Consider the following 23,591-nt stretch of genomic DNA (forward strand, 5'->3'; position numbering starts at 1 on the left):
CGAAGCCGCGTGCCTGAGCTAGTAAATTATAATCTAATCACTGTCCATGCGACGACGGGACGGTAAAAAAACACAAAAAAGAATTTGCATAATATGCCCAAGGTTTTAAATTAAGATAACTATGACTGACTTGATGAACCTTTTATCTCATAGTCGTGTCGAAGGGTATCTCGCGTCATACTAAATGACTATCGTTTCTTTTTTTAAACAAATCACTTCAACGTATTCCAAGTAGGTGTCACTTAAAAAGAACGCCAGCGACAAACTCAAGTCAAAGTCACATATTTTAAACACGACTTTTGATGCTTAGCCCAGAACTTACCCAGAAATTATGATGATCTGTAGATGAAACTGAGCAACGACATACCTATTTCCACGATTTCCGCAAGCTAAAAAAACTAGCTGACGCGTGTATACGTTTTTAAAATATGGTTTCTATATTGTTATGGTGTTTTAAAATATATAATTTTATTGTTAATAAAAAAAGATTAAAGATCTAAGATTTATTTTGATCTCTTATATATGTTTGTATGTTTTAAAATATCAATTAATTTCAAATAACTTTTAAGATTACCTATCTATACTAAAAACAGCAAGTTTATTACATAGCCCGACAGGTGATATGTTTTACGGACGCAGCAATTCGTCACAAACTTATCGCACATGTATATCCACTGTCCATATACCAGCGATTTCGAAGATTTAATGCAATCTTCCGCTTTAATTTCAACTGTACGAACTTCTATGATTATTATTATTATTGATTATTATTCTCACGTCCATTCGCTATGCTACGTGCCTTTAGAAACACAGCATAGCGATCGATCGCAATGTGGATGGCAGTGTGGAAGCGCTGTATGCTGCGAGCAAATTAGCGTACTGCAACTAGTTTGTACTGCTGGTGTGGCAACCCCGCACCCCGTACACGTCACGCACGCAACTCCGACTTTTCGGAGTTGCGTTTCGGAGATGATCTCAGGGGCGTGTGAACTCTACCAATCCGCAGTTGGCCAGCGTGGTGGACTACGGCCTAAACCCTTCTTGTCCTGTGAGGAGAATCGTGCCCTGTAGTGGATCGCTAATGGGTTGATAATGATCACAGTATTAGTAATTAGTAAATAAAAAAAAAATTATGTTCAAAAATAGCATATTGAAGTTAGCTTTTTTTAATAACTTTTTACATGACACTACTTATACTAAGTAATTTAATTCATTAATAATTACCGCTAAATGAAGTTGCTACTGGTAATCATCGATAAAATATTGTTAAATATTTATACATCGATTCCTATCGGATCACATTAATTTTTAGTAAGTCGATATCGAAAACGTGACAAATTGGTAAAAAAACATTTTTTTTATAAACTTTGGATAACACATATGGTATGTCATGTGCGTTCGATGTTATGTAATACAAACTGTTCACAGTTACTTGAAGTATTCTAGTATTTTACTGTGTAAGAACTGTAGCGTAGTTCCTACACTGCAATAAGCGTCCGAGCGATTTTAAGTCTATCAATTATCATGCACTTAAGAAAAATACCTTGCGATTTTTCGTCACATGTTCGGAGCGACATACAACATCCTGCGCCAAAAATAATACGTTCGAATGTATCCACACAACACCGCGTGTTTTTATCAAACGACAGATTTTCTTAACGCTACGGTGAAGGAAAACATCGTGAGGAAACCTGTATGCCTTAGAGTTCTAAACACCAGTGTCGAATCCACCAGTGTCGATAAACGCACTGGGCCAGTGTGGTGTACGGCTTTAATCCCTTCTCATTGTGGGAGGAGACCAGACACCAGTGCCCAGTTGTGGGACGGTAATGGGTGGACCCCACACACCTTTGTGAACATTATGGAGAACTCTTAGGCATGCAGGTTTCCTCACGATGTTTTCCTTCACCGTTGAAACAAGTGATATTTTAATTGCATAAGACGATAATTTAGAAAAGTTAGAGGTGCTGGGATTCGAACTTGGCCCCCCGCAAGTGAAGTCGAAGTCCTATCCACTGGGCTATTACCTTTTACACTGGACTTTCACCGCTTCGATATGATGATAATGAAGATGGATTTAATCTTGGTAGGAAATAAAGTCTGGTTGGTTCCCAAGGCCTTGGCTAGTTACCATCCTATCTACAAGACTGGAACATATGCGTGCCATCAAGCGATTCTGCGTCCCAGTACAATCACATAAAAACCGATTATGGGTATGTCTTATAACTGCTATAACCTAAATAGGTTAGCTCGCTAACATCTTAGACTGCATAATCACTTGCTATCATGAGACAGTCAGTGGTCAACTTGTTGTAGAATAAATACATATACTACGACTATACACATCGCCATCTAGCCCCAAAGTAAGCGTAGCTTGTGTTATAATATACATATAAAAAACCATACACTGAAAAACATTCATGGCCCGAACCCACGGCCCTGGACTCAGAAAGCAGGGTCGCTGCCCACTGTGCCAAAGGACCGTCAAAAGAATAAATAAAATTGTTTAAACTTTTACTCGAGTAATAATTTTTTTACACATACTTACACTTACGTCCTAAAGTTGCTTCAACGATATACCAACTTATAGTAAAATAGGTAAAGTTTAAAAGCTGTACGACTGTGTGACTGTGGCTTACTTTTTTGTCGATATACTTACATCAGAACTTGAGACAAACATTAAACAGACAACATTCACGTAAACGATATTATTGTTAGTATTAATCTGTGATCCATATTATTATTATTTCTATTTGCTATCGTAAAAGCCAGAATAATTGATAACAAAAATATTATGAACTTCTCAAAACGTTGAGAGAAATAACAAACTGTAGATAATAATAAATACCTCTAGGAGTAGGGTTGCCAGACGACTGGAACGTCCGTGAAAACCTGGGAATTTACGCAGAGCTGGAGTTTACACATTTATTTTGGAAACCGGTATTAATATCAAACCAGTTTCGATCATTAACCGCCTAAATTACGGTTATATTTTGTTTACATAACTGGTTACATAAAGAGACCGATTAATTCTATTTCGCTCAATTAACCGAAATGAAGCAAACCCTATTTTTTTATAAATGGCATAAGCCGCAATACCTTGGAAAATGTAACGTTAGGATCATTTTGGTCACTTACAGACATCATTGGGTTAAGGTTCATTTAACCGGGTAAATATAGAAACGTTTTTCGCTAAATTAACCGGGTTGAACCGCACAACTTCGGTTACTTGAATATTATGAATCATTTTGGTCAATAGTTCAATTAATTACCGCTAGAACAAAAATAATATTGTAACCCGTTATTTCCCAAAATGCTTGTAGAATTGGGTTCGATCACCAACAGTTTTTTATAATCGGGAATTTTATTTTTTATAATCGGGAATTTCTAGGTATCCTGCAGTTGAACGTGGTAAATATTTGACTAACAAAGCAGTTTTTACTACAACCGAGATATTTTTTTTAAATAACTTCTTTTAAAATTTAAGGTAATGCCACCCAATTCCGCGTAAATTCCATGAAAACTTGAAAGAACATCAAGCATTCATTAAGTATGTACTGTACTTTAGGTTTGAGTTTAATATGTTTTTAACTTTCTTTTTTCGAGGAATGACTGGCAAATTACTAAATAATAAATTAAATAAAGTTACAAAAAAAACCGGTAAAGATAAAAAAAACCAAGAAAATACTTTATTATTAACCCTTTTAACCACTATTCTCCAGTTATTGCAGAAACCACTTCAGAATCATTTATTATTGCGGTAAAATCTACTAATGTCTTCCCGCGGCTTCGCGGATCGTTTTTTTCAATCATCTTGTCATCATTTCAACCCATTACCTATCCACTAAAGGACCCAGGTCTCTTCCCTCAATGAGAAGGGGTTAAGGCCGTAGTCCACCACGCTAGCCCAGTTCGGATTGATGGACTCCACAAACCTTTGAGAACATTATAAAGAACTCCGTCACCGTTGAAGCAGAACTTAAAAAAGTTAGAGGTACGAAAGTGAACTCGAAGTATTATATAAACTGTTAGGTTTAATGTAGTTAAATTAAAGATTAGGGATCTAATCGGTTTCTTCTCGGCATCGTAGCTAAGTCTTTGTCGGCATGACGGTAAATGGTAAAGCAACGACCGAAACACATAAATAATTATTAGCGCAGTAAAATCATTCAACGTCACTCCATTGCTCTGTTATAAAGAGACAATAACAGAGCACACAAACACCCTTTCGCATACATAATATTAGTATCTACGGATGATATCACGGAGGCAGATCAACAGCGAGGTTAAGATTTATCATCCGACACGTGTCTCCAGCTATCGTTATAAATCACAATCTATCAATACAAATACATTGAACTGAAGTTCGGTCTGTGATTTCGAAGAAGCCTTCTACAATTAGGCTCATTTATAATTTGATTCCAGCATGCTGGAATGGCAGCACCGACCTGGTAAGCGCAGCGTTGTTCGACCTCCAACGAGGTGGACAGACGACATTAAGCGCGTCGCGGGTAGCCGCTGGATCCAAGCGGCACAGAACCGTGGAATTTGGAACTCTCTTGGTCTCTCGGTTGATATGATGATGATGATGAAGATGATGATGATAATATGATTGATGACATCATCATTATCGGACACGCGTCTCCTCTCAGAATGAGAAGGGTCCATCCACTACGCTGGCCAAATGCGGATTGGTAGACTTCACACACCTTTGAGATCGTTATGAAGAACACACAGGCATGCAGGTTTCCTAAAGTTCTCTCTCTCTCTATGGTCGTTCCTTCATCACTGAAGATCGTGATCCTGGTGCCATCTCAACTTCGAGTGGGTAAATTATGTCCATCGGCTTCTGTTGGAGGCCATTTTGGAGATTTGATAGAAACGGCATCACCTTTAAAGTATATAAAATTAATATTTATTAAAAGTGTGATATTGAACTAATTATGTTTAAGAATATATTATAATTATAACAGTAATTTTTTTGATGAAATCTTTATAACAAAATGGTAAGGGTAGATATATTATTTAACACCTAGGTAAGGCAATTCAATGATAAGCATGCTTTGATAAGACCTATTAAAATGAAGCACTTACCAACTCAGGTTATCAGATCAGATATAAATCTTGATGGATTTAAAAACAATTAATTCAGGCAGCTAAATTAAATGAATCAAATAACAGCTGTAACAGGTTTTGAATAGATGTTAAATATTCCATTCAAGAATAGTGCATAATTCTAAAAGTATTTCGCTACTCCGGATAGATTTGATAGAGTAAATAAAGCGAACGAGCGGTGCGTAACGAGTGCATCACAGCGGACATAGCTATGGTCATTGGTCAACTAAAACCCTTAAAATCCCTAACAAAATAAAATAAAGTAGGTAGAATAATAAACATTGGTGCATAAACAACCGCAAACCAAACACTAGTTTTAGACAAACACAAAGGATTGCAAACTTTCGAAGGAACCAGGCCCCTACCCACGTCTAACAAGAAAACCCGTGCAACTAAACCGGGCCTAACTAAGAATACATTGGGCAAACAAAGACATCCATAGCCATTGGGGTCACCGAACATATAAAAGCGGTTAGAGACAATGAAACACAGAAGACAGCGATTGCGGAGCACATTCAAGAAGGGGGCACTCAGCACTGGATAGAGCTACATGGCCCTAAAGTTCTCTCCACTGACCGTTATATTCCAAGACAAGTTCGTGAAGCGATTAAAATTCGGAAGCACAAAAACTTCCATCGTGAGGACGGTTTTAAATTAGCAAGTGTTTGGAATCCAGTGGTAGAATTATGCAAAGCAAGAAAGCATCGTACAGCTTCTCAATTTAAAAGTGACGTTGTCAGTGTAGTCATCCAACTTGACATCTTGTACCTACGCAGTCCCGTCGTTACCACGATCTGGGTCGAAATATCGACAAATCCAAAATATTATCGTGGTATGTACCCGTTGAACTATATTTAGGAAATGTAACTAAGAATAGTTGTAGGGATGATAACACAGCACTGCAAAGCAAACACATTTTTAATTTTAAAAAATAACTACCAGTCACAGACTGGTAGTGCAGAGCATGCATGGATATGATACCGGAGGGAATACTGTCACATAATTCTCGTCTGCAAGGGAGTATCAGAATAACCCGCAGCACACCTTAGCTCCTCAGCATCAGTAGTAGTAGTAAGTAGAGCTATTCGTGACAGAGCTTCTCCGGAAAGTACGATCGCCATGCATATTTCTGCCAATTAACAGCATTTCTCTCGCCAATCAGTATCTGAAAGTGGTCTGAAAGGCGTGGTTGTCGGTGTTATTATAGGCACGTAAGGCTTAACAGCTACGCCGTAGATTCATGGGCACAGCAAAAGATGGCGCGAAATAGAAAAAATCTTCTTCTTTATAAGACATACAAAAATTCTGGGGTAGGCAGTGTTTTTGTGCTTGTATGAAGTGCACACCACTGACAGCGCGGAACTTTGCCGGACGTGTCTCTCGCATACCCTTGTTTTGTTGATAGGCGATGGGTTTCCACCTACCATCAGGATCTGCTTGGTCCGGAAATTATTACAAAAAAACACACCTTGAAGTATGCGGATACCTGGCCTGCTAAGCGTCTAAAGAGAACTCGGCCGGCAGGAGTAGACCAGCGGGGAATCGCCAACGAAATCGTTTCGGTCAACAAAGTACGGAGACTGCCCCAGGAACAAAAGAAGAAGAAGAGTCGGCAAAGTTTTCCCCTCAAATTCATAATTACTCCTTCACCTTTGAGTCTTTTACTAGAAAAATCAATACTATACCTATTGATTTATTTTCAAAGTGTTCTTAGTCAGTGACACTTAAATTGGCGCATTGAGTACTGTAAAATTACCACATTCTTCCAAATCTAGGGTGGGGTTAGTGCTCTTATTCCCACTTACATTGTGAGAGAGTAGGCCAGCGAAAACTCAACTTCCAAGCGGCATAAGTCGCAAACATAATGTACTATATTGAAAGAGTCGAATGTCTCGTAGTAGGTACCTACTCGTATACAATAGAATGGGTAAAGGTCAGGAACAAAAGCCTATATTGCGTACTTCCAAGAATAAAATAATCTGTGCATAAGTAAGTACAGGTCACATCACATAAAAACAGCACTGACTGACTTGCGCATTGGATAATTCATACAAGGACAATTATATGGACCTAGCATTGAATTTTAATAGAGCTGTTTCCGATTTAATAAAGATATTTCAGATTATGAACTGCAGTCATTCCAATACAAAATAAATAATGCATCTGCTTAGACAACAATAACAATTAAACAATCTCCTATATTATGTTTTTTTTTTTTCAGAAATTTTTTTTTCGATATGCATAATTTTATCTAAATACAACTGCTCTAACTGCCCTGCATTATATATGACGTACTGTCATATATAATGTAGTACAAATCGTTAACACAGGCGAAATATACACATACATTGTCTCCAGCACCGATGCAATGTTGCCTGTTTATCGGTTTTTTACCGGATATACTTCGGTGAGTGTGCTCAGGAAATTCTGAATCTTGTTCCTCCTTCCCCGTTCTACCACAGAACAGCGAGACACCGTGAGCGATGGCATCCTTATGTGGTTGATATTCCATCAACACGCACGAAACGTTTTTTATCCACGTTTCTGATACGTGCCGCTAAGATGTGGAACGCCCTCCCGGCAACTATGTTTCCTGCCACGTATAATTTGAGTACCTTCAAGGCTAGAGTGAATAGGCTTTTTCTAGGCAAGCATGCTCCAACCTGGACCTCATCATTGCTTTCTAACGGGCATGATTGTCGTCAAGCACTGGCCTATCGTTAATATTTAAAAAAAAAAGTTACATCCGTTTCCGAGGTACACGAAATATATTTCTTAGCTTTAAAAGCTTTTATCACATCATCTTCAATGGAAAGTATGAATGGACGCATAAAAAGTGCCTGCTTCTTTCTTGATTATCAAGTTAAGAAGAGTTTCGACTTTAGACTTGTATAAGAGGACTTCGTCGCGATAACCTACGCGTCAGGATGATGGACATAGGGCGGTTCTTTGACGATGATGTGTTCCTTGCATGCCCTGCGAAGTGCTTCTCTCTTTATATAGTTTTCCAGATGCTTTATGGGCTATATATAGTTTTCCAGATGAGCCCACTGCTGGGCCCGTCAATCATAACTACAAAAAAAATCTACTGTCTCATTTCCCGCGGCATAAATCCTAGAACACTCCTCGCAAAGTTCTGTCAAAATCGATTCAGAGTTTCCGAAGAGCGAGCATAAAATAGCTAATATATTTGACGTTCCTATTTCGCGACATCTTTTACACCTTTATTGTTGAAAATATACATAAGTAAGTAGGAATTTCGACGTCAGTAGGTACATTGTTAAATGTAGATAAGTGGATCATTGTACTTTTGTATTCTTTTCCTTCCCATTTCCAATTCAAAAACACAAGGTTATCGGTTTGGTTATCACTATTCACATACTTTAACGTCGTGAGCAAACTATGAGAGAATCTACATATCCGGCTATTGCATAATAGACATACAACAAAATTAAAACTTTACTGGCTTTGGAATAGTGAATTTTGATTGAATAAACTTGTAAATATAAAATATTTTTAGCTAAGTATGCAGAAAGATAAGGAAGTACGAATAAATCATGAAAAACGGCTTTATACAAATATTTAAAGTTACTTACATAATTCCTATATCACTTTAGACATAAGTATTCAGTTATCTATAACAGATCATATAAAAAGCAATTTTTTTTTATATGATCAGTTATAGATAACTGAATACTAATAGATATAAATAATAAATACTTAATCATTTAAGCATCTAAGTTATTTCCTTTGTGGACCATTTCACTAATATCACTATTAAAGCAAAGTAGTTTGTACATTAATATTAGTAGATTAGCTAAATAGAGTTATTTTTTATAATTTTGACGCAGCTGTTATAAACACAGTTCCCGGGTGGAAACACCAGTAGTGAGGAAAATTAGGGAACTTATAATTTCTGAATTTTCTCCGGTCTTGTACAAGGCTTTGTACATGGCTAGTTACCGACAATAATTGCCGCCAAGCGAATTAGCATTACGCGATGCAATGTAGAAACCGATAAGTGGAATGAGTTTAGTATAACTGCTTTGAATACCCCTCACAGGTGAGCCCGCTACAAGCTTAGACTGCATCCTCATTTTCCTTTGCCGTTGTTAAGGATTAAAAAAATAGTTGGTATAATCCATAGAATAAAGAACATACAAAACGCTCATTCAGCCATTATCGCATGAAGTGTTTCTCAAAGTTTTTCTCATTTTCCCTATTTTAGTAAAGTTCAAAATTCGTTTATTTCAAGTAGGCCTATTTTATAAGCACTTTTGAAATGTCAAGTATGTATGTTTGTAGTGACTCTACCGAACCGGTGTTCGAAAAGCAGGTTCTACCGAGAAGAGGCGGTAAGAAACTCAGTAGTTGCTCTTTTGCAACATCAACATTTACAATCATTTTGCTATCTTGCAGGAGTAAACGTTTAGAACAATAATAACTGTCAATTGCTAAATAGGATGAAGTGAATAACCGCCTGGTCGAGAAACACTACTAAACTGGAGTGGTTTTTGATGTTTCAATATTTGTCGTATACATCATCACATCAACCAATGAGTTGATGTGATGATGATGTGTATACATGGGCCCACTACAGAGCACGGGTCTCCTCCCACAATGAGAAGGGGTTGACGCCGTGGTCAACCACGCAGACCCAGTGCGGGTTGGTGGACTCCACCAACCCCTGAGAACATTATGTAGTATGTATGTTTTCTCACAATGTTTTCCTTCACCGTTGAAGCAAGTGATATTCTACACTACAACGCACGTTACTTCGAAAATTAGAGGAGCGTGCCGGAATTCGAACTCGGCTTCCCGAAAGTGGAGTCGATCTCCTACCATCTGCGCTATCACCGCTTTTCGTGTCGTATACACGGTCTCTGTATATTCTTAATTCTGTGGTATTATCTATCTTTGTGCTAAATAAAATGACAATGAAAACAAGAAAATATAATTTGATTCATTGATACAATCCTGATAAGACATTTCAATGTACGAATCACGGTATATTCGGTGATTATTTGCAGATAACAATACCTCAATATCTACGGCAGATAATTTGTAAACAGTTGCTTAGAACAATTACAGCTGTGGCAAAAATAATTTCAATGTTGCTGACAATCAACAAAGGTTGTTGTGTTTCGTCTTTGCAAAGGAATGTTTGATACTAGTCGTTTTCCGATGTACCGTACCAAGTGCTTGAAATTGCCGTCTTGTTTCGATTAAACACGTTTGTTTTATGATGCGTTTATATTTTGAGTGGTCACTATGAGATTTTTGTGACTGTGTTTTGAATTATGTGCAGACCAATTAAGTTTTTATCCGTCGCGTTTTGTTTATGGATTGTTTGTGATGCGCAGGTATGTACCTAAATGTAGCTTTATTAGGGAGCTTTATCGATTTAAAAGAAAACTTAGCAAGTATACAATAGGTACTTCCTTTCAGAAGCTACATCATACTATAATAAGAGTTTTTTTTTTAATTACAAGTATATTTTAGCTTTTAAATAAAAAAAGAATAAAGAAACCTTAAAAAAGTTGACGACCGGATTGGATTTAGATGTGTTTGTTATGGGAAGATATGGGAATTGTAATCGAATGGAACCAGTGATACGCAATTACCACTGCTTTTATATTCTGCTGCCGTTATCCGTGACCAATATTAATTGAACTAAAATGTTAACAGCTGATAATATATGTATATATGTATATCTAATATATATAAATCTCCTGTCACGATGTTTGTCCGCGATGGACTCCTAAACTACTTAACCGATTTTAAATTAAATTTGCACACCATGAGCAGTCTGGTCCAACTTAAGAGATAGGATAGCTTAGGTCTTTAATTATAGTCGCAATTTTATTTTATTGCAAATTATTTGTCTATAATAAATTGACAGTCACATGTTATATATATACTACTATACTCATTTAAGGCTTAGCGATACTGAATACTTTAAAAACAATATCAAACGCAGACGAAGTCGCGGGCAACAGCTAGTATATATATATATATATATATACATAGACGGATTTTTTTTAAATTGTTGTCCAGTTAGTTTCTCTAAAAGTATTGATCCCATGGAATAGTTGTGTTTATTATCATGAGCTAGCTTTTGCCATTCCCATTTTAATATAATAATTGACCCACCTGATGCTAGGTATGTGACTACACTCGCCTATGAATAGACTTACACTTCGCAGGACATGAAAGGAACACGTCCTGCAATGCCCTGTGTCCATCAACCTGAGGCCCAGTGTTTAGCCTCATGTGCCAGTAATCCTCCCGGGATAATTTTGTTTCTGTTATTACTACAAAAGCTGCTATCTGCTTAGCTATAAAGCCGTGCATTGGTGACGAAGTGTAGGTTGGTTTATAAATACCAATTTTGTCGTTCTAGCATCAAAAATAACGAAAACAATCAACGTTTTTGTGAAAATCTATGTATAGACTACTAAAGATTTCGATGCTAGGTATCGTAGAATATGGATTAGATTATGCAGTCTACCTTCCGGAAAGTCACTGGCCAAGAAGCGTAGGTGTTTATTCCTTACCAACGCCCATCAACCGAGCATTGAATATAATATCTGAATGGCTTTTTAATCTTAAAGCTTACACAGATACACGAGGGTGGAATTTGTACGTAGGTTTCATGGTAGATTCTGCAAATGAACTGATGGATTTCTCTTAAATAAAACGATTATGTAAAAACCAAACCAAAAGTAACTTGTTGGATTTCATGGAAACGCCTGTGGCAAATAACAGAGCAATGTTAACTGCGCTGAAAAGCGAAATAATATAATATTTTTAAATATATTTGTAATGTATTGAATATAAAGACAGTTAATAGGTATGAATAAAATAAATTAAAATATTTTCAATAGTACCTACAAATATTTTGCAAGATAAATTTACATCACAAGACTCCTCAGTCTTAGATAATTTATCTAAATCGGCTTATTTGGTGCAATAATACTTTGATAGCCACACTGAACTGAGATTAACCTTGCTTATTACATTACATTAGATATGCAAACAAACAAAAAAAAATACAAATAAATTTACTGTCATGGGCACACGTGAAAATATAAGTTTATATAACCATTAAATACCTAGAAGAGTAAATAGATGGGTGGCATGACGGCATAAGTGAGCGTCATATCGTTTACCGTAATGTCATGAGGGTCGTATATATAATACGTGTAAATAGGTTTAATGGAGTGTTATTTAATTTAGGTGGGGGGCTATTTTAGCGATGGCCTGAACCCAGAGAATGGGGACCTGAGTGCGTGGCATCAGCGAAACCCTCGAGTGGCGATACGCACCAACAATGAGCTGGCTTGCGAGAAACCTAATATTTATTTCTGCGAGGTATGTTAACATGCTTGTTAAGTTTTCATTGTTGTCTTTTAATATAATTATAATAAGCATACGACAGTCAAGGTCACTAGACATATTCAAAAATGCTGTTAAAGCCCATTATCTTGAACAATAAAGACGACAGTGATTAACTGTTACTCATATTTAAGTATGTTTTAGTATATATTAGTTTATTATTTTTAATCTTTATTATTATTAGTATTTTATGTGTGTAATCTTGATAAGTATTAGTGTGTAATTGTTCGTAAGTATGTATATAATAATAATACACCCCACCAATCGGTTTCCCTTGGTTTTCCTAATCCTAAGGTTGCCTGGAAGAGATCGCTACTAAGCGATAAGGCCGCCCTTTGTATCCTACTTTTTAAGTTTATTTTTGTTGTGTCCATTGTTTTTTTTTACTATTAGTGGTGTACAAATAAAGTGTATAAATAAATAAATAATTTTCAGTAACCAGACCAAACGACCACCACCACCAACCAGTAAAGCTGTCGGTCCCGGTTGATGCTACTTACTTTTGTCTTTAAAGCCCACCAACCCGCATTGAAGTAGCTTGTTGGGGTTATGCTCTCTCCTATAAGAGACAAGGTCTGAGCCCAGAAGTGGGACGTACCTATTGTGTCTCTGCAGGGCTAGCACGGGCGGGAGATAAAAGTTATATCCCCCGATTATGTCCCCTGGCAAGGGATAGAATTCACATGCACACCTGCTAAATCACTGGAACATGGAATAGGAGAAGTTCATCCCCGTTTATTAATACACATATATTATTTGGATATTATTTCCACTTGTGCGCCAGTGCTCTGAGAGTTGATAAAGCTGTGGGAGAAGATAAATTTATAACCTTTCCCCGGGGATATAATTGTCTCCTGCCCATGCTAGCCGTGCTGATATAATATTCATCAAACGGATTAACCGATTCGAATGCGGTTCTTGATTTATGTACTTACACTACACTTTTGGGTGTATTAGATTATATTTTACAAGACTCTAGTTTAGTTTTTAGTTAAGGCTTTAGTTTTATCTAAAATTGTTGAAATTGTTGTCCTAAAATCGAATACTGGACCGACTTTGACGCGGTTTTGCATTACAACCTAAGTTTAAAGTAAAAAACGGGTTTTTAGACAAGATCTGATCAGAATTTGCCACCTAGGCGATGTGTTATGCTTTCACTGTAGGATAATTAAAAAATATCAAAAAGCTCTCGGGCTTGTATCAATTAAAATTTCATTATTATTATTATTTTTTATTTATTATCAAGAAAACTAGAAACTTTTGTTCGACGACTTTACAAAATTCAGTTTTAATTTATTTCATACAGACAGGTCTCGAAGTAGTAGGGTACCTACCTACTGCTCATTTGATACCACTACGTTTCGGCCTGTCAATTTTGTATACTAGTAAAATAAAATTTGCTCCATTGTTTAGCTTCATCATATCAACCCATTACCGGCCCACTACACAGCAGGGGTCTCCACCCACAATGATAAGGGTTAAAGGCCGTAGTCCACCACGCTGGCCCAGTGCGGATTGATGGACTCCACACACCTTTCAGGACATTATGTAGAACTCTCAGGCATGCAGGTTTACTCACGTTGTTTAGCTTCAACGTTGAAGCAAGTTACTTAAAACGCACATAACTTAGAAAATTTAGCAGTTCGTGCTAGGATTCGAACTCGGCCCCCCGAAGGTGAAGCCAAGCTCCTACCTAAAGCGCTATCGCCGCTCTAGCTGCTTGTTTGTTTAGCTTATTGTTTTATTAGAATAAAGTAATTTAAATGCTTGTTAACGGACCCTTATAATTCTGAGAAGCGAATTTTAATGGATTGTTAAACTAAAACGAAAAGAAATAATCGCACTCATTCACAAGCAATAGTTGAAATCATCCCAAACAACATAAGGCTTTTTTTATATAACTCAGCAAATTAGAATGGTTAACTTTCCCAGGAACCGCCGAACATGATACCAGCGGAGAACACTAAAACCTGCAACTATCGCAACATCTGGTACCAGGAGCAGGTGTACCGCTGGGTGGCAGGCAGGGGATGCCTGCTGTACACCCCGGACTTTCTGTTCGTGGGTGGTAGAAATACCATCAATCTGAACGCAGGCTGTGTGTACGGGAATTTGTTTGCGCCTTGCTTGGAAGTCGTAAGTTTTAGATAAGACTAGCGGACCCGCGCGAATTCGTCCGCGAATAAGTCCACTTTAAAAAAAACACGTCAATTATGCTTATCCAAAAACCAGGTCAATCTAAAACTCAGTCGCGCGGATTTAGAAACACAGATGGGGACAAAATTGCGATGCTATCCTGAAGAAGCTGTTTGCTTTTCCGATATAAAAAGAAGCCTATGAGCTATGCCAGACTATATTGTAGGTATCTTTGCCAAAATTTTGCCAAATCAGTTTGCCAATGGCGTTAAAGCGTAACAAACATCCATCCATACATACATCCACCCATCCATACATTTATTCTCACAAACTTTTGAATTTATAATATTAGTAGGATGGTACGCATGCATTCGATCTTTGTCCCATATGCCTTGCGACTTGCCGTTATCTGTGAAGAATTATGTCCTTGATCTCCAACAATATTCATCAGACCTTCATTAAAATTAGTCTATACATGCTTAGTAGTACACACTATCAAATAAAAAAAGAATGATTAAAGTTGGTGCAAATTTAATGGAGATATTAAGTAAAATTGATAAAAAATTTCATCCCATATCCCGGAGGAAACTTATTGTTTATCGGGATAAAAAGTATCCTATATGTTGACCCGGGATATCAGCTACCACTATACGAAATTTTATTTAAATCCGTGCAGTAGTTTTCACGTGATTCCCGGACAGACAGACAGACAGACAGACGGACAAAAATTAAATACAAATCTGTTTTGGACTCAGTATTGATTATAAAGTATCCCCCAGTCAAAATTTTCAAAATATATTAAATGTACAGAAATCTTCCAGTTACAGTTTTGTTATAAGTATAGACTATCTTGTATGCTGTAATGCCTGGAGAAAAGTAATAGTGAAGTCGACGTTGGGGTACGTCAGTAGGTATGATCTGGAATTGGCACAAGCCACCTATAAATGATAAAAAAAAATCTTGAAGACGACGTTAATTATCAAACCGACACGTCTTTTAAGCCCAGTTCTGCTGCATAATTATTATTCATACAAATGCAAACCAAATGATTTTTTTATGTTAGATAAATTTATGAACGTAGGTACTTCTTTGTAGTAGTAGAAATTTTTATGACAAAGCTCGTCCGATAAAGTACTGCTGCCATGCTTATTTTTGCCGTTCAAACTGCATGTGCTCCGGTCTATTGCGTCGGATATTACCGGTGTCATTACAGGTTTCCGAGGCTTAGCGAGGCTTTACACTTACCTTCAAGTATCTGCTTGATTTGTCATATATCACTAAACAAAAATCCATAAATTAGGTTTTAAGCATCACGAAGTATTTCAGGTAAAAGACGATGGCACATGCGGCTGTTTCCCATTTGATCCGAGCCTCGAGGAAGTAGCTACGGCAGTACGCAAAGCCCTAGTGCCTTCTATACACGGAAGATGGGAGAGATGTTTCTATGGAGCCGTCGACTGTTGCAGTCACTTTATGAACGGGAATTACACTGTACAAGGTAAAAGAACTTTAAAGTTAATATTAATGATATATATCTCTTCCAATATAGTAATACATTACATATTATACTATGTCTTGGACAGATTTTCATCAAACATAGCTAACATTACGCTTTGACTAGCGTTGCCAGACATCTGGATAAAGCCGGACATAGTTAGGTTTTTTGATTGCGCGTACACCCTAAATAAAAGGTGTCCAGCTTGTCAGGCTTTTGTTAGGCTTTTTACATTACACAAAAGAGCAAGCGCCGAGCTTAGGTAAATGCAGGTGAGTCGGCTGTTAGTCGCTTGCTCCCGCAGTGTCTTTTTGTTGTACTTTTTAATACTGACACACAAATTCCTCAATAATGTTGGGTGCCTTTTTCCCAAATATCCGGCCAAACTGGCTGGACTATCCGGCTATTAGCTTTGGCGACCTGGCAACCCTACTCCCGACTTATCCACTTTTCGAAACATTAAAGACTGTAGAGACTTTTATAGTAATTCTGCGAAGAATAATAATTAGTTATTTCATAAAAGGTTTTTTTAATAACTTATCTTTATTGCATATTATTGTATGTACCTACTTGTAATATATTTAAGAGAAGCTGTTTTTTCCAGTAAATAGCCAATGTCCACCTACATTTGATGGATGGAGTTGCTGGCAGCCAGCACAAAACGGTACCGTTGCCAGATCAGTATGCCCAGAGTTCGCCTACTCAAATTCTGGACCAACTTGTCATCGTAAGTTTTACAATTACCTACTAACTATAAATTGCTTGAATCTAATAAGCATTATCTCATTAAAAGTACTCTGCGGAAGTCCACAACGAACATTTTCTATAATCCGCTAAAACCAGGCAAATTAGCACAGTGCCATTTAAATCCTCAGGAGATATTGACTTCAAAACGTAACTTGACTTGCAGAAATTATATATTATAAGCTTGATGCTATTTGTTAGTTTTATTTATTTATTGTTAGTTTTATTTATTCATTTATATTTATACTCCTTAGTTGCAAACTACATATAAAAAAAGGGAGGGAGAATAAAGAAAAACACAGAGAGTATACAAAAGGCGGCCTTATCGCTAAGTAGCGATTGACAGACCATTAATAAATCGAACCGTCGCTAATCATCTGTTATGTATATTTAACGGGCCTATTTACTTTAGCGGCCCGTCAGGAAGGATAATTGTGGAAATGTGGAATCGTCCCTAAAGATTCCACATTTCATTGTTTTATTTCCAGATTTCAGCCATAAACAGTGTCACCCCCAAGGGGCATGGGAGCTTCAAACGGATTACAGTACTTGCAGCATCACACCGCGGCTACTGCGCCGCTATCGCTACTACATAGGAGTACTTACCTTCTCTGTGGTCACCAGCTTTCCCGCCATATGCATTTTTATATTCTACAAAAGACTACGCGTCACCAGGGTCGCCCTTCACAGAAACCTTCTCATAGCTATTGTTCTGAGAAATATAATTGTTGTTATCAGCAGGAACGTGGTAAGTGATCTTTGGAATGTTTCATTCTTTAACATACAATTACCTTGCGACATTTGTTTAAGATTTTATTTTCCAGTATTCTAAACAATTTTAAAAAATTAGATAGAATTTTTACCATAATTAAAAATGCCCGAGCAATTTACTGTGTTGTAATGGTTATAACCAATTGTTGAGGGATACATTTATGTTTACCAATTTCATCGACGTCAGGCGCAATGGTGCGCACAATGAAGAGTGTATGACGCGGGTGTGAGCATTTATGAGAGGTCTCCCGGATTCGAACGCCGGTAAAGGCAATTTGTTAATTTATAATTTCAAAATTTTCTCTGGTCTGTGTCGCCCAGTTATTTAGCATTGCGGTACGATGTCGAGTAGAAATTGATTAGTTTAATATATCTAGCCATACCCCTAACAGGTTAGCCCGCTACCATCTTAAACTGCATAATCACTTACCATCAGGTAAGATTGAAGTCAAGAACTAATTTACAATGTAATTTAAAAAAAAACTCGGAGCTCCATTTGAAGCAGTCATAGGCTCATAGCCTAATGGTCCGAGCTTCATCCTGCCTTTCATGGGGACAGAGTTCGACTACCGGCACTTCAAACTTTTCGGAGTTATGTGAGCTTTTAATTTGAGGACTTAAAACAGCATAAATTAAAATTCAAAATTTCTTTATTCATGTAGGCCTATCACAGGCAGTTATGAAGCGTTCATACATATATGTTTACATTATTGTAAGGGGATGGTGATAACTTCGTTCGCCAACTTAAACCTAAAGCTACGAGGGTTCCAAATGCGCCCTGGCCTAACTAAGCCGGGTATTTTTTGTTATCACCATATCACAGTAAAATAATATTAAGCTATGAAGTTAGACTTTAGATCAGTTCACACCCAAGCGTGTTTTTATCGTTTAAGTAATCCTTAACTGTTTTAACGGTGAAGGAAAACATCCTGAGAAAACCCTGCACGGCTGAGAGTTCTCCATAATGTTCTCTGGCGTGATGGACCCCGTAATGGGTTGGTAATGATGATGATATAATTTACAGATCTATATTGACGAGTTAACAAACGCTGGGGAGACGATAATGTCGCAAAATAGCGTTGCTTGCCGAGTACTGGCCTTCGCGGAGCGTCTCGCAGGCAACGCTGTATTCGTATGCATGATGTTGGAGGGAATCTACCTGCATAGACTCATAGTGGCGGTGTTCAAGCAGAAGCTGAGCATGAAAATATTGTACTGCATCGGAGTATGTTAGTAGACCTTCAAGGTTATAATTTTTTAAGCAATATCAGCGAGTGAAGCGATTATAGTCTAGTGAAGCGTTGATAGTCTAGTGAAGCAATGATAGTCTAGTGAAACGATGATAGATGATAGTTTAGTTAAGCGATGATTGTCTAGTGAAGCGATGCTAAATGATAGTCTAGTGAAGCGATGATAGTCTAGTGAAGCGGTGATAGTGCGACGATAGTCTAGTGAAGCGATCATAGTCTAGAGAAGCGGTGATAGTCTAGTGAAGCGGTGATAGTGCGACGATAGTCTAGTGAAGCGATGATAGTCTAGTGAAGCGATGATAGTCTAGAGAAGCGGTGATAGTCTAGTGAAGCGGTGATAGTGCGACGATAGTCTAGTGAAGCGATGATAGTCTAGTGAAGTGGGGATATCCTAGTGAGTAAAGCTTCGGCTTCCCTTTCGGGAGGACCGAGTTCGATCCTCGGCACGAATATCTAACTTTTCGGAGTTTGGAGTTTGGATGCTAAATGATAGTCTAGTGAAGCGATGATAGTCTAGAGAAGCGGTGATAGTGCGACGATAGTCTAGTGAAGCGATGATAGTCTAGTGAAGTGGGGATACCCTAGTGTGTAAAGCTTCGGCTTCCATTTCGAGAGGACCGAGTTCGATCCTCGGCACGAATATCTAACTTTTCGGAGTTTGGGGCGTTTTTTAACTTAAGAAATTATATTTTAATTTCTTGCTTCACATGCTTTAACGTTGAAGGAGAACATCGTGAGGGAAACTGCATGCCTGAGAGTTCTCCATTATGTTTTAAAGGGCGCGTGAAGTCTACCAATCCGTAATTGGTCAGCGTCGTGGACGGCCTAAACCCTTCTCATTTGACGACCGATTGGACAGCGACCCTGCTTTCTGGGTCCTAGGTTATGGGTTCGATTCCTACATCTGGAAAATGTTTATGAGATATACATAAATGTTTTTTATAAAAATATTCATCCGTCATCTTAGTATCCATAACACAAACTATGCTTAGTTTTGGGCTAGATGGCTGTGTGTGGATTGTCGTAGTATATTTATTTTTTCTGATGCAGCCCGGTGCGCTGAGCCGAGTCGGTAATGGGTTGAAAATGATGAAACAATATCAATACGAGATCGATGTGTATTTTTCATGTTGGAAATAACAAAAAATTTAATAGTGTAGGTAGATCGCGTCCAGTGTAGGTTATTTTATTTTATCAATCGGGTATAGTTTCCATACTGCTTTACCTTATACATGTAAATGAAAACCGAAATGGTACTTCACAGGAATTAGAGGTACATTATGTCTGTCTCTAAGACTTATCTGTCAAACCGAAAACCTAATAGTTTTTGAGTAAACCACTGCCATAGTTTTTACTGAAAAAAATCAGATACAGCCCTAACATCACATTCAAAATTATAATCATGTGACTCCCATGTGACCTGTCACTTTATTAGATATCGTCGCGTGGGTACTATGCGCGTGTCGGTCTTTCATCTTCAATAGGTATTGTCATAAGTAAACACTACATTTTTTTTAAATTCGTGTGTATAGAAAAATAAATATGCTTCTTTTGATTTTATATTTTTACAAGGTGATTCCTTATGAAATATACTTAAACATCCTTCAATTTTATATCGTAATTCTGCTAGACGTTGTATATTTACTGAGTGCATTCTGTTATGTGCACGTCCTCTGATTGTTATGGTTTTTGATGTAAACACCTCTTTACAGTGAGCGTCAAGGTCTGGTCCCTGAAATAAGACACTGAGGATGGTTTTTTTTTCTTATAGTATTCGCAATGCTGCCAGTGTTCGCGTGGTCGATTGTCATGAGCCTGTACAACGACCACTCGTGCTGGATGGTGTATACGGTCGACCACATCCAATGGATTATCGACGTGCCACGCCTGCTCATACTTTTGATCAACGGCGTGCTGTACATCGACGTACTTCGAGTACTGTTTACCAAGATTCGGAATAGCGAGAACGCCAATCAATTGTGAGTAGGTATCATCATTATTTACCCATGACCAGCCCAATACAGGGTACTGATTAGGAGTAGGATATGGCTATGGCTTTAATTGAACGGATACCTAACAAGTTAGCCTGTCACCATCTTACACTGCAGTATCACTTATCATCAGGTGGGATTGCAGGCAATGGCTAACCTGTACCTGTTCCTAAAAAAAAATGTTGGTTACAGTCATTCTAAGTAGTGAGAGATGAAGAAGATGAGAGACTGCTTAATAACCCGTTGTGAAATAAATGATATTTCAGAGCTTAAAAGCACGTTGCTTCAAGCCATTGGTATGTTTTAAGAAGCAGAAGCAGAGGACTTTTTCTTGACTTCTTTACAAATCGGATATCAAAAATTAATAAAAACAATATCTATGCGATGATATAATCTGACTTTCTATTTCTCTTTACAGAAACACAGCGAAAGCCACGCTGTTCTTGATGCCGATATTTGGAGTGCAATTCTTATTCACTGTGTTCCGTCCGTACACCACTAATTGCGATGTTGAACAGTTTTATTATATCGTCGCGTATACAATCGAGGGCTTGCAAGGATTTACCGTCGCTTTACTTTACTGCTATATTAATAAGGAGGTATGAACAAATACAATAGATATTCTTATATATTGGTCCCAATGGTCACGCCTTGCGGAACGACATTAAAACCACTGAAATTTATAGGACTTAAAAAAATTATAGGATATAACGAATTTACGCCCCCTTCCTGAAGATCGGATTCCTAATCATAATAATATATTGAAAAAATAAAAGATTAATTGAAGATTTGACCACTCCTTAGAAACGTCTCAAACATAAAACATACATAGAGTACAATTTATTACAACATCTTAATACACTACAATGAAAATTAATTTATTAGAAACATTTCTTTCCCTAAGGGATCATAAGTTCAAACAACTTATTAGCCGAACTAGTATTTTTTCTGTAAGACTGCAAGATCGGCAATAGGTACGTCTACGCACTTCTTCGGTTATTATAAATTTTGCCAGTGTCTTCATGTGCAATGTGCTCTACCGTTACAAGTTTTAAAACAAATACTTCAATCCGATCTGAACTTTAGTCACACTTCATGTAAGAAACAAATCCTTAATTGAGACTGCAATAAAAGTGATTTAATTTTTTTATAAGTTATTATTTTCTACTCCAGGTGCACGCCTTAATTAAAGCTACGTACAAGAAAGCAGAGGACACTGTTACTAGTCGCCTTAAAGGCTCCTCTTATTATCCTCGAATGAGTGGAGATCCTAAAACTAATAGACGGTTCACTTATACATCGGCTCTTACTACAACCAAAGCAGACGATTCAAAGAACCAATACTTAACTAAAGAACCAAAACTACATGTGGCAGAAATAATATCAATACAAGCAACAGAAAGACTCGCGGAGATCTTAGACCCAGTTTATGAAACAATAGACAATGTAAACTCCGAAGGCTATGACTATTTAGAACGGTCAAATAACGACATTGATACTGAGTTTACACGGAATTATGGTTTTACAAATGCATCGAATATTTCGATAGGTTGTCCGGATTGGCTAAGACGCGAGTCTTCATCATCGAGCAATATTTATAACGCTTCCGTTCCTGGATGCCATGTGATACACGAAGAAATTGTTAAAGATACGGACAGTCTTAAAATAAGTACATCTTCAGGTCAAAATGAAGAAGATAATAAGAAATCCTTAGAGTCAAGTGATTATGAAAATGCTATTCATAGTTTGTCTGAATGTACGAGTAATAATAACATTGACAGTGAAAAAGGATTGGATATCGATCGAGACATGGAATTTGACTGTGGGAATTATGAAAATATGCTGGATGAAATTATGCAGTGTATGGAAGCGCATGATGTTAAATTAAACCCAGACCTTTTGGCACCAAATAGATCAGAAGGAGATAAAATTGTATTTGTAGAAGAATAATACATACAAGTATATTCTAACGAGATAATTACATCTACACATTATATCGACTTCTCCATAGAAGTATAACGAGAAAATAGACATAATTATCTTGTTATTTTTATATTATATTCTAGATATTGTAAACTGTGTCTAGATATTGTAAACTGTGTACTGTAAACTATTTTTATATTTTTTTAAATCAAATAAAACAATTGGGCCATCGTTTTCATTCTATATCCATACGTAACTGACGAAATAGAAAAGGTCCGTCACACAAGTGGATTTTCTTTTTCTTCTTGCTTGTAAATCTTTGTTCGATTTAATTGGTTCAAAGCTAAGCTTTAAATCCCAGTAACGTATGCTTTATAGTTTCGTTTTATAATATCGCAACGTCGGTGGAATTTCGTGTATGAACTGCTTACGTGCCTACCGAGTTACCTACTGAACCATTGTCTGTTTGTATGTTCTGTAACTCTCATAATGTTAGTCAGAATAATCATACTAATGTAAAGACTGAAGAGCTAAATACGAAACAAACTGTTAAGAAAATAATACGATATTAAATAATGTAAGGTTAACATTCGTGGGTGAAACATACACAAGTTTAAACCTTTCAAACTTGGAGTTACAAAAGTGAGCGTATCTGTAAGCGCACGCGCAGTTAACGCTGGATCTTTGATGGAAGATTACCAAAGCCTTCGCAAGTTTAGTAAACCGTAAAGACTTTTAGCAATAAAAATACATAAAAGTATAAGACAC

The 23,591-nt window shown here is 37.2% G+C and overlaps 1 protein-coding gene across 1 annotated transcript; it reads left to right on the forward strand.

Moving 5' to 3' along the window:
- The first annotated feature begins 4,106 nt into the window (after positions 1 to 4,106).
- On the forward strand, positions 4,107 to 22,850 carry LOC120626454 (calcitonin receptor-like protein 1). Its single transcript, XM_039893980.1, has 10 exons — positions 4,107 to 4,112; positions 12,355 to 12,489; positions 14,446 to 14,649; positions 15,976 to 16,147; positions 16,749 to 16,871; positions 17,377 to 17,636; positions 18,684 to 18,888; positions 20,681 to 20,888; positions 21,319 to 21,499; positions 22,074 to 22,850. Exons 1-10 carry the CDS (start codon positions 4,107 to 4,109, stop codon positions 22,848 to 22,850), a joined length of 2,271 nt encoding a protein of 756 aa, XP_039749914.1.
- Positions 22,851 to 23,591: the final 741 nt, after the last annotated feature.

This window comes from Pararge aegeria, chromosome 9 (genome assembly GCF_905163445.1).
Source record: "Pararge aegeria chromosome 9, ilParAegt1.1, whole genome shotgun sequence".
NCBI lineage: Eukaryota > Metazoa > Arthropoda > Insecta > Lepidoptera > Nymphalidae > Pararge > Pararge aegeria.